Source organism: Megalops cyprinoides, chromosome 12 (genome assembly GCF_013368585.1).
Source record: "Megalops cyprinoides isolate fMegCyp1 chromosome 12, fMegCyp1.pri, whole genome shotgun sequence".
In the NCBI taxonomy this organism is placed as follows: domain Eukaryota; kingdom Metazoa; phylum Chordata; class Actinopteri; order Elopiformes; family Megalopidae; genus Megalops; species Megalops cyprinoides.
The window spans coordinates 28,092,118-28,103,737 of record NC_050594.1 but is presented as its reverse complement, the minus strand read 5'-3'; the positions used below and the strand labels follow the sequence as shown (position 1 = coordinate 28,103,737).

Below are 11,620 nucleotides of genomic sequence, written 5' to 3'. Positions count from 1 at the left end.
TGTCACATGAGGAGCGCGAGCTGATAGGCTGACTTGACCCTATTGGGGTCAAAGTTCAAAGTAATGACGTCGCACCGACGAATCAAATATGGAGTCTATCTTTCATGAGAAAGTAAGCCTCTTTAATTATTTCCTCTGATTTAACTTTTACATATGAACATGTATGGTCAGCTAGCAACATTTATATTTAACAAGCAATCAACATGATGTTAGTTTGTTCGCTAATGTAACCACTGTAAGTTAACATCTGAAAAATATGGGAAAATGCGTTCCCAATGAAAAGCAGCTAATTCGCAAGCTAGCTTGCTAGTCTGTCTAGTGAAACTTGCAGCATTCACTCATTTTGTGGCAACCCAGTAACTTCAGATCTGAGAAAGTTTTAGGAATGGCTTTGTTGTTGTGGCTGTCATTGTTTGCCAGTTAGCTAGCTAGCTTGCTGGGTAGTTGACCACAACAAGAAGATAGCCTAGGTGCTGACTAGGTAATTTGTCTAGATAGACAACTGCACTTTAGTAAGTTAGCTAGAATGGTGCACTAGTTCAGTTTTCACGATTATATTTAACGAGCAGCATGTTTCCGTCTCTACCTTTGTTGTCTATCTTGCTATTAGGTCAAACTAATAGGACCAATCTAAGTAACGATAGATAGACTAGTAGACTAATAACGTTGCTGAAATAAATGTGAATGATTTACAGCAAGAGGGCTCCCTGTGTGCCCAGCACTGTCTGAATAACCTGCTTCAGGGCGAGTACTTCTCTCCTGTGGAGCTGTCCTCTATTGCACAACAGTTGGACGAAGAGGAGAGGATGAGGATGGCGGAGGGAGGTGTAACTAGCGAGGAGTATAGAACCTTCCTACAGGTAAGGCAATATACGGCATTTTGTTTTTTATACCTGAGTAGCTAGATAGGATATCGATGTCAATATTCGCGAAAGGTTCCTGATCCCTTTGACTGGCACTTAGTTAAATGTACCGTTGTTATTAAAAAAACATGTTTTATTTTTGCATCTTTTACTACATTTTGTTAATCTGTTGAGTGATGGACTGATCTGTTTTTGCATTTCAAACAGCAACCCTCTGGAAACATGGATGACAGTGGGTTTTTCTCCATTCAAGTGAGTAACATGACCAAATCATTATTCACAGTCCACTTCAAATTTATTCATACCTTGTAAACAGAATATGGTATAAAATGTGTGTGCTGGAATATTTTTTTTCCTGCTTAAAAAAACAAGTCCTATATTTGATAACATTGAGCAGAGCAAATGAACAATTCACAAAAATCTGATCTGTCATTAAGAATTGTAAAGCCAGTGGTGCAGTGGAGAGGACACAAGTGTATCCTTCATGAGTTATGAGATGTGGTCTGCAAGGCCATACCTGGAGACCTCAAGAACAAACTGGCATCTTCAGGATACGGGGTCAAAAAGTACAATTCAATCCTGCCTGGAAATAACTTGTAACTGCAGTCTATGCCAGACAGTAATTTGCAAAACACATATTACTGGGGTGTGAATAAATGTGACTTTCCTCTTTTTTTTGTTTTTTGGAATCTCTTATTACTTATAACTTATATCTTACTTTTCTGTTTTAAGATCTGAGATATATATATCTGTGTGTATATATAATGTGTGTGTGTGTGTGTATATATATATATATATATATATATATATATATATATATATATAAACTTTTCTGCAGTGAGAAAACTCTGCTAAACTGTCATCAGGTTTCTTTCCTGCATTCCTACACCATGCATTGTGACTCTTGACTCTTGTCATTTGTGTTCTGACTCTTGTTACAGGTCATCAGTAACGCTTTAAGGGTGTGGGGCTTGGAGCTGGTCCTCTTCAACAGCCCAGAGTATCAGAGATTGATGATTGACCCAATGTAAGCACATACAGCTGCTGGATACCATGTCACAGGGGTATGCAGGGACCCAGTAGCATTTAGTCTTTGACTGTAACATAAATTCTGCTTTGGGTTCCAGGCATTCCCTGTGCACAGATTTATCTTTAGGTGGGACATGTGGAAGCCTCACGCTGAACGCTGGTTTGCAGAAATAATTTTTTTGTCTTTTATTTGCTGCAGACACGAGAAGGCGTTTATATGCAACTACAAGGAGCACTGGTTTACAGTGCGGAAACTAGGACAACAGGTAAATTACTGAATGTGAGAAAGAGGGAGACCATGGTAGAGAGCGCTCACATGACTGAGATGTTTGCCATTTACAGCTCGGCACTATCCACAGTCTTTGGTAACTTAATGATTTAGAGTCGCCGTAGGCTCTAATATTTGATGTTGTAAAGTAAACGAATTTTCATTCAACGTAACCTTTTTTTTGTCTTTTATTTTCACAGTGGTTTAATCTGAACTCCTTGTTGACGGGTCCAGAGCTGATTTCAGACACATATCTGGCTCTTTTTCTAGCACAGTTACAGCAAGAAGGTAAATAATGACATACTTCAAAAATATGCATGTCAGCTCCCACCACCTTAAGCAAGCAAAGCACATACAACTGGAACACATTGCTCCTGTTTTTCTTTTAAGCACAGGAAGTCAGTTAAGTCAAAATGTACTCTTAGATTAGGTGTGTCTTTGTAAAGAATATAATGTTCATGATTAGTATATAATATCTAATACAGCTAATAATACAAATAACTAGTAAAAGTATTTGGCACCGTTTTGTGATGGTTGTTTGAAACATCCTTTGCATTATTGATCCTGGGCGGTATTTGCTGTGAAATACCTTGCTGCTTGGGAAACGCAGTGAATGAAGTGAACAAGGCGGGCGAGTCGGCAGGAGGGCTAGTGTAACGCGGTGCCTCCCACAGGGTACTCCATATTCGTGATCCGAGGGAACCTGCCGGACTGCGAGGCGGAGCAGATCCTGCGGATCATGAGGGTGGAGCAGCGGCAGCGGCCGAAGCTGATCGGGGAGGACGCGGCCCAGTCCAGCAGCGGACAGGCACCGGGGGACAGGGGGTAGGAGAGGGGGCCGTGCAGCAATAAGGGTGACACTGGCTAGAAACGTTCACCTCTCCAATGTGCAGGTGGCACCGCAGCTTCCAGTCCATTTATTATCCTGTTATGTACCAAGATTTCATTTGTTTTTGTTTTTTTTTTTTTTTTACTCCACAAAAAGTTTAAACATCACAAACTGTGTCTGTATTTACTCTTTCTGTGTGATTAATGGGAAAATTGATATTTAAGATTGTACAGAGATGAAAAAAGTGCAGTCATGAAGAGGAGATTAACACTTATAAAACTGCATGTTTTCAAGGAAAGAGCTGACAGAGCAGTGTATATTACTGAAGGCAGCTGTCACCCACCGCCCTCCCATTCCCTGCTCTCCCTTTTGTTTTTCTGTGGTGACAGTATGTCAGTGCAGCGGATGTTAGAGGTGGGGCAGGGCCTGGAGGAGGGCATGGTTGAGGAGGACGAGGAGGAGCTGAGGAAGGCCCTTGCTCTGAGCCGACAGGACATGGAGGTGGAGGATGAAGAGGCCGACCTGCGCAGGGCCATCCAGCTGAGCATGCTCGGTACGGGACGCACTGGCTCCCTCTGTCTGTGGGTCAGGAACATGGCAGAGAAGGAGCAGCTAACTTCCCTTAGCTGACCCATGTCTTCAAGCAGAGAATGGCATTACTGTGTGATAGGAAAATAATCATTTTTGTAATCCCTGATTGGTCCCTGTCTTTCTACCTCAGGGGCAGCGGGCAGCAGTAAGCCCCCAGAGCCTGATGCCAGAGAGGAGGGTGTCACCCAAACAGTGGGGTCCACCCAGACACCAGCAGGCACACAGAATGAGAAGCTCACTGCTGAGGAGCTCCGAAAGAGAAGGCAGGCCTACTTTGACAGGTGGGCGCGGCGAAATTCTCATCCACACACTGCACTGGCTAAAGCAGTTGCACTGATGACAAAACCCCCTGTTGTCCTTTCAGGCAGTCCCAACAGCAAGCACCAGCCACTACACCGCAACAACAGGATAGCAAAAACACTGGAGCGCTGGCAGGTGGCACAGGTATGTCACAGAATCATGCAATATGCTGATGGAAATGTCCACACATCAGTATTAACATCAGACATTAATAGTATCTTATCTTCATCCATGTCTTTAAACGCAGTGTGTCTTTGGAGGCCTTAATGTATTAGTGTGCACGCTACCTCTTTCCAATCATAATAAGCTGCAACCACCGTGATATCAAGGCCAAAGTTATAAACTAAGCACACAGATATGACTGCTCAGTTGCCGGGAGGGTGAATGGAAGAGATGCAGGTTTGAGAGTGAGGCTTTTATCTTTCTGCTGTGCTTGCTTCAGGAGAGGGCAGCAGCAAGCAGGACTCAGAGACCAAGCGCAGCCAGTGAGGAGCAGGCCAGGCCAGCAGAAGCCCAAGATCGACTACTCTCTGACAAGCCCGTCCCCACGCTGACCTGCCACTCCGTCAGGGCCAGCCTCTCCCCCTCCCCCCCCCCACTCTGCGTGCGAATGGACAGACAGCTGACCGGGGCCCAGCGTCGCTTTCAGGCTGTATCCAAGAGAAAAAAAAAACATTAAAAATAAATAACAGTAATATAATATGATAAATTTGAAACTCTGGTGTGGGGGAGGAAGGATAGGATTCTGTTAGTTGTTCCAAGTCTGCGGTGGCCTTCTACCACAGCGCCTTCAATTTCTATTTATTTGTATTTATTTAATTGTCATTCTCTCAGGGGGTGGGGGGACTCGCATGGAACGGCAGACAGGCGCGTGTAAGGGGGGTAGATGGCACAGGGGTGAGGATGGTGTTCAGAGAGAGAGGGGTGTAGTGAGGCTCCCAAGGCATGCCACCAGCCCCTGCATCACGGGACCACTAAGGGGGTCGGGGTGACGTTTTAAGCATAAACCCCTTGCCTTCCTTTGCCCCATCATCTGTGAGGTAACCACCCCCAACGGGGCTGACTTACGAGTTACGAAATTCGTCAAGGGTGAACTTGGTTTCCAGAAGTCTGGGAATACAGGTTTGGCATTAAAACAACAGCCCCTCAACACAGAGTCAGGTCTAATTTGAAGTAGCCTTTATTATGAGAGAGAGAGTGTCTTTACATTGAAAGCATTAAAGCTCGCTACCATCCTGCTTTTGAATTGTACACAGTTCATTTACTGCCCTGAAAACTTACATTATGTGCTGTATTAACCCCTCTAAAAGAGTGGAAGAACACCACGTTTTAGCATCTGTATTTAAGTACAATAATGAAACAGTGTGTTTACAAATATTGTGTGTTTACATTCAATTTGCAAGTAAACAATTGTTGCAAGAGGTGCCAACTTAAAACGTATCCCTTGTTTAAATGGTACATACAGAAATATGGCCATAGTTTAAAATGTCCCAGCAGAACTTGAGATGTGCACATATGGTGGGAGCTTTTAGTTGAGGGTCCAAGTTAATTCCGTTCTTTCTTCCTTTCTGTTTTTCAGTTAAAATGGATCCCATGGGGCTTTCATTACAGGGACCATATTTGAGTCAGCACACACAAGGGCTTAAGGGTTTTACTTTGTCAGATTTCTTAACATTGTGTGAGATATTCAATGATATGTTTTTTTTTTATGTCGTATTCTACATCACCATGTGACTAAATGCTACATCTCTGCAGCTGAAACTTTTCTTTCAATGAATAAAATAACCGTTTCCCCCATCTGCAGGCTTCTGTGTTATTTATTGGCAACTGCTTTCTGGTAAAATGCGTCATGAATCCCAAACCATAGGAGAGCAGATGCAGCATTGCTCTAATTCATTGTGTCACTATTCATCACAAAGTTGAATCTTCCCATCCTTGCAATGTTAATATGTGAAACAGAGCTAGGGCTTCTCTTCGTCCCATGGGTAACTATATAGCGCTGCCATTTTCCCCTTTGTCTTTAAGTTTATGTTCCTCTTTAATGCTATGATCCCATGAGAGCTGTTTCCTACTACAGCATGGACCGACGTGGTCCATGTTAGGACCCATTCACTCCATTGAACACAACACATCGGAGAAACATACAGATTCATAATATAGTTCATACAGAGGTATACTCACGTTCCTGTTTCCACCCTCATAAAAATTAAAACCCAGAACACTAAATTTCTGGCAGCAGAAGCACTGAACTTCATATCATTGAAACATGTTATGAGACTTAAGTGTAATCATGCAAAATCCATTTGGTGGTACAATTTAAATGGAGCTAATTGTTTCTTACAAGAGAATGTGATATTCAGATAGATTCCAAAGCCATTCAAATCTAGTCAATCTTGTTGATTATAAATGTTGATAATCATAGTGATAATGTAATTCAGTAACCTTAAAGCAGGATAAATAGTATGAAGCAATTTAATTTCAATTGTACTTGATCACATAAATTGGCGTTGAGCACATAATTTTGGTTTAATAGCAAATTGACCGCTGTGGGTTCTTATAGGCCTGAGCACCATAGAGTTAATAGATAACCCTGAAGGCACACTTGCACTTTGTCTCCCCAAACAGTGAGTGGACATCTTTATTAGTCAAGATCCCTTCTCCAAACAGAAAGGTAGGTAGAGAAGAGGAGCAATAAACGTTTTTCTTTTGGAATTTCTATATTTCAGGGTTCTTTATTATCATCTCAGCATTCTGAAACTCTGAAAGGTGCCTTAAATTAGAAATATAACTAATACTCTTGCGATGCAACAATTGCGCTCGGTGTTTGACCTCAGTGTGGATACCTGGAGAGCTAGTAGCCTTTGCGATTTAATTTCTAGGATGTTATAAAATATGACTCAAAATGTGCCCTTGGGGGCTTTTACTCTGAGATGGATGTCGAGAGGTGGATAAATCATTTGCTGGAATCCATCAGGGGATTTCTCATCTTTGTGTCAGGCTGGTGAGGCAACTTTTTTAAGACCTGCCATGCGGGCCGAAGGGTTACTTGAGCGTCATCTTTGACATTTAAACCTGAGAATGTGGAGTGTCTGGTGAGAGGAGAAATGCTGTGAAATATCTGCGCTAGCTCGAGCCAGGCCAGTAACAGCACTGTCAGAGCTGAAGATGAGCTGGAAGCTGAGAGTGTCCTTAACGCGAGTGCTGCTACGCTGACATCTGTAGACCTATATACCACCAAACATTAGCCACCTCTCCTGAAGTGGAATATCTCCTATTCTTTCCACCTGGTCATGACAATGGCTGTGTGCTTAAGGGAGCTTAGCGTAGAGTATGTCCTCTGTTAAGGTAACAGATGTAACAGAAACAACTTCTCTAATTCATTGAGGTGTCGTGTACCATTAAGAGCACCCTAACTGATGAGAATGAGAAAGCATGAAACAAGGAACTTAAAAGGAAAAGTTGCGACCATAGTATTCTATCCTAATGGTAAATGCTGAATTAATGGACATGACAGCTAAGAAAAGTTACATTGTGTTTCAGCGCAATTGAAAACAGTTCAAAATATGTTAATTATTCACCAAAATGAACGAATTAAGACAGGCTCCATGGGAATGGGAATAGTACTAATCTGATGAGTTATTTGGAAATTTGCTCAGTATATCAGAAAGCATTTAATACTACATGTAGTTTTTCTCTGTGTCCAGAAATATGTCTTTTAGCACCTCTTTTAGTCTCCATACAGTGTATTGCTTCTTGCAGTTGTCTTTGTTTAAATTAAAAGGTGTGTTAAATCTTTTTCACTTGCCTAAAGTCTTTCATAACACATACAATTTGTCAGGCAGATACAAATGGCACATGGCTACAGGATATAATATCAACAATGACTAGGCAACCTAAGCACTTATAATTTAAGTGATATTGTTGTGTGAATAAAGGAGTTATTGTGCAGCAGAAAATAAATTTTGGGCCGCAGTAATGTGCGCCTTGACAGGAAAAAACTAAATACAATCTTCAGTGAGGAGTGAGGCACAAATCCTTCTGTTATCCTGTTCTAAAATTCAAGAAGGAAAACATTCCAAGTTTTTGATTTTTGCCTAATTGGTTAATGCCTTCAAATATATAGTTTAATACAGTGCAATTGTAATTTATATTATAATCTATGTTGTATGTATATGAAGTATTTTTCCCACCCTGTATCATTTGCCACTGCAACTTGAATGGAAGGTTTCCCTAGATGGTGATATTTTTCTTTGGTAACATGGTCATTGGAACAAGAAAACACCCTTATACTCACCTTAACTACTGGACATATAAATATTTTAACAATATTTAAATGTTTTAATTATCAGTAGAAAATGAGGGATCCAGTACATATATGGCTTCTGTCTTTGCAGGGTAGACAAAGAAGAACAGACAAAAGGACAAATGAAGATGGGAATCCTCTTTGCCCTGGCATGGGCCTTGTTCCTCATTCCCGTCAGGCAGGCCCAGGAGCTAAAGCCCAACGTCACAGAGCTGACCACCGAAAACATAGACTTTGCTATGAACCTGTACCGCAGGATCTCCAGCCACCACGACAACAACATCTTCTTCTCGCCCCTGTGCATGTCCACCTCCCTCGCCATGCTCTCCACAGGCGCCCGGGGGACCACGCGCGCAGAGATCATACGGGGGCTCAACCTGGCCCGCCTGGAGCGGGACGGCCAGCCGGAGCTCATCCCCGAGCTCTTCCAGCAGCTGCGCGAGAACTACACCCAGGGCGGGGAGCTGCAGCTCAACCAGGCCACTGGCCTCTTCGTCCACCGCACGTTCCAGGTGGAGAAGACCTTCAGCGAGCAGGCCAAGACGTTCTTCAAGGCAGAAGCGTTCAACGTGGACTTCACCAACCAGCAGGCCAGCAAGACCACCATCAACGAGTATATTAAGAGCAGGACAGGAGACAAGGTAACGGAGGTGGTCAGCGACATCGACCCCATGACTCAGCTGATGCTCATCAACACAATCTTCTTTCAAGGTTAGAGACTCAAATCACACGAGTTCTGGCGTGAAGGGAGACAGGATTGTCTTACTGAAGAAAGCTACCATTATATATTCAATTTTTAATCTTATATAGTATAAATACACATATACATTTTGTTTAAATACAGACACATTTATTACTGTTTAAAGACAGCAATAAACACTCCGAAAAAGTAGTGTCGAGCAAAAAATCATTGATAATAAATGGATTCTTCTAATATATGTGATAAATTTCTATTTTCACTCAAATTTGTGAAAAGGAGAATGCTAAACATGAATAAATTAATTAGTTTGGTCAAGTTCATCAAACATTTTCAAATATGAACAATATGAACTTTTTACAATTCTTAGGAAAATGGGAGCTCCCCTTCAACCCCAGTAACACAGAGGATGATCGTTTCTACGTGGACAAATACAATATTGTCCAGGTGCCAATGATGTTCCGAGAGGATAAGTACTACCAGGGCAGTGACGACTTTCTGAATGCGAGGGTTCTACGGCTTCCATACCATGGGGATGCGGCTATGCTCATCCTTCTGCCCAACAAAGACGTGGACTACACCACCATTGATGATGAGATCAATGCAAAGCGCTTCCTTGGTTGGGTCAATCAGCTGAAACTCACGTAAATATCTCATTACCAGCACACATATCTTACTGAATCCTGTCTGCCAAATACGACTAGCCACATACATAAGATCAGTGCCACTTTAGACATAGTCCAGATTCAGCCAGTTAACCATAGTGACGCTACCCGTCCATGCTAAACTTAAAATCACAGTCAAACTAAACCAGGATATAATGAGTCACCAGGCTTTATACTGCAGGTTCCTTCTCACAACTGTCTGACTCAGTTAGAACTTGTGATCTGGTAATAGAAGCGGCAGAAATTGTACTATTAAATTTACTGTTTTTGTCAGCCAGTTTCTTTTGTTTTGCTTGATTGATCAAGCAATTCTTGAGCTATATAAATCTATACCAGCCAGCAGCTCCCTTTCTCTCAATCGTACTGTATCTTGTAGCCCCATTCTTTTTCTTTATGATATTCAGCTAACCGGCATGTAAGAAAAAACTAAAAACAGGGTGAGATTGATGGACGGTTTAAAGGAAAGATTTCTGCCTCCCCCATTTCGAGCTGATGAGTCATTACTGGTCTAGACATTTTCCTACTCTCTTCCCCAGCAAACTGGAGGTGCAGATGCCCAAGTTTAAGATGGAACAGTCCTACCCCATGCACAAGATCCTCCCACACTTGGGCATTGCCAGGGTCTTCAATAACATGGCTAATCTCTCCGGCCTGAGCACAGAGCAAGACCTGAAGGTGTCTGAGGTCAGTACCCTCGTCCTGGCACTGCCATCACCGCTCACGTACTTAAGCAGAGGGTCCACAAGGTGTTGAATTGAAATACTTCAGTCATTTCATCGTCTCTCCTCACAAAGCGGATTGGGTGTCTTCCTGTGGTTACATTACACAGCTCAGGCAGACAAGTCCTGTCTAAACCCGTCACGGGAAGGATCAAAGTGCCTCACCCTTTTAAAAAGCTTACTGCAATTTCATTCTGGCTGAGGAGTCTCAGAAACAGTTGTGGTCAAGAACCTCATTGTGCATAGTAGATAGGATCTCAGGGTGAACATGTGTGAACACATACTGCCAATTCTTTGGTTTACCTTAACTGAACACGATCTGCTTATTTACCTGAAATCACTGAAGGCATAAACTAGTTGAAAGAGGTAGAAAAGGCAAGTAAGGGAAAAAGCTGCAGATCATTAACAGGTAGAGCTCCAAGCTTAAGCACATAATCCCTGTCCAGTAGGACAAAGACGCTCATTAACTGAGTGCGGCGCATTAGAGGAATTATGGGGTGGAGCGGGGGGCATGGATGATGATTGGGAAACGTGATCTGTGCCTATCCCTGACGGCAGACTTTTTGTTCGGCAGGAGAGCCGATGACACGGTGCTTTCAGTGTGTGCATTAACATCGCCACGGTTTTAGGTGCTGCACAAAGCCGTGATCGAGGTGGACGAGAAGGGCACCACGGCCGCCGCAGCCACGGTAACGGGCATCACCGGGTACTCGCTGCCCACCAGGTTCATCATCAACCGACCCTTCTTCTTCTTCATCTACCAGGAGACCACCAACAGCCTCCTGTTCATGGGGAGGGTCATCGACCCCACCAAGATGTAGCTGCACTTCCTCTCTGCGACAGAACAAGTTCCTGTGGAAAATCCCCATTCGCCCATAGCCCCATCTGCGCACACTGCCTGCTTTTGCATGAGTTACTACTGGACAAAAGCCCACCTGCAATCTTGCTTGATTTACAAAAACATGTGTTTAAACCATGTGTTTTACCAGCTCACTGTCAAAGAAATGCAAAGAGATCACTATAGTAAGGGTTACACTAAGAAAACCTTCAGATTCATTAAAAGGGCATTCAAAGTCAAGGGCTGTAAAAAAGGAGTATGTTTAATCAATGTCCATTAAAACATGACAAATATTCAACACAGGTCTCACTAATAAGATGCTCAATGTTGGCAAGAGATACTCAGGTGCTGACACACCAGGCACATTTTTATTGATGGGGTCAGAGAGTTCAGGGGGAGGTGAAATTTTCAACCAGAATGTTCATAAAAAATATCTACTACATCTTCAGTGAGCTGCAAATCAAAACAAGAAAAAAAACAATTGAAAATTTGCAACACATGCTATATTACAAAAAAAT

At 42.7% G+C, this 11,620-nt stretch overlaps 2 protein-coding genes across 3 annotated transcripts; both read left to right on the top strand.

Moving 5' to 3' along the window:
* Positions 1–45: 45 nt before the first annotated feature.
* Positions 46–5,671, top strand: atxn3 (ataxin 3). The gene is made up of 11 exons (XM_036542114.1): positions 46–112; positions 696–860; positions 1,071–1,115; positions 1,805–1,890; positions 2,092–2,158; positions 2,361–2,448; positions 2,835–2,985; positions 3,379–3,542; positions 3,711–3,861; positions 3,945–4,024; positions 4,323–5,671. The coding sequence occupies exons 1-11, from the start codon at positions 89–91 to the stop codon at positions 4,367–4,369; spliced, it is 1,068 nt and encodes a 355-aa protein (XP_036398007.1). The 5' UTR covers positions 46–88; the 3' UTR covers positions 4,370–5,671.
* An 827-nt stretch (positions 5,672–6,498) lies between these two features.
* On the top strand, positions 6,499–11,618 carry si:ch1073-416d2.3 (protein Z-dependent protease inhibitor). 2 transcript variants are annotated; one of them, XM_036541896.1, is made up of 5 exons: positions 6,499–6,551; positions 8,275–8,894; positions 9,251–9,524; positions 10,082–10,229; positions 10,894–11,617. In XM_036541896.1, exons 2-5 carry the CDS (start codon positions 8,306–8,308, stop codon positions 11,083–11,085), a joined length of 1,203 nt encoding a protein of 400 aa, XP_036397789.1. In that variant the 5' UTR covers positions 6,499–6,551; positions 8,275–8,305; the 3' UTR covers positions 11,086–11,617. The 2 variants fall into 2 exon arrangements, with proteins under 2 accessions (XP_036397789.1, XP_036397790.1); XM_036541897.1 differs by lacking the exon at positions 6,499–6,551 and adding an exon at positions 6,565–6,646 and having other exon boundaries at positions 10,894–11,618.
* Positions 11,619–11,620: the final 2 nt, after the last annotated feature.

What these genes read in the sequence shown, in the direction of transcription:
- atxn3 (XM_036542114.1), top strand. Translation starts at nt 89, where the DNA reads ATGGAGTCTATCTTTCATGAGAAA. An exon ending in CAGGCACCGGGGGACAGGGG is followed by an intron (nt 2,986 to 3,378) that starts GTAGGAGAGGGG and finishes CTGTGGTGACAG; the next exon opens with TATGTCAGTGCAGCGGATGT. An exon ending in CATCCAGCTGAGCATGCTCG is followed by an intron (nt 3,543 to 3,710) that starts GTACGGGACGCA and finishes TTTCTACCTCAG; the next exon opens with GGGCAGCGGGCAGCAGTAAG.
- si:ch1073-416d2.3 (XM_036541897.1), top strand. Translation starts at nt 8,306, where the DNA reads ATGAAGATGGGAATCCTCTTTGCCCTGGCATGGGCCTTGTTCCTCATT. An exon ending in CAACACAATCTTCTTTCAAG is followed by an intron (nt 8,895 to 9,250) that starts GTTAGAGACTCA and finishes TACAATTCTTAG; the next exon opens with GAAAATGGGAGCTCCCCTTC. An exon ending in AAGACCTGAAGGTGTCTGAG is followed by an intron (nt 10,230 to 10,893) that starts GTCAGTACCCTC and finishes CCACGGTTTTAG; the next exon opens with GTGCTGCACAAAGCCGTGAT.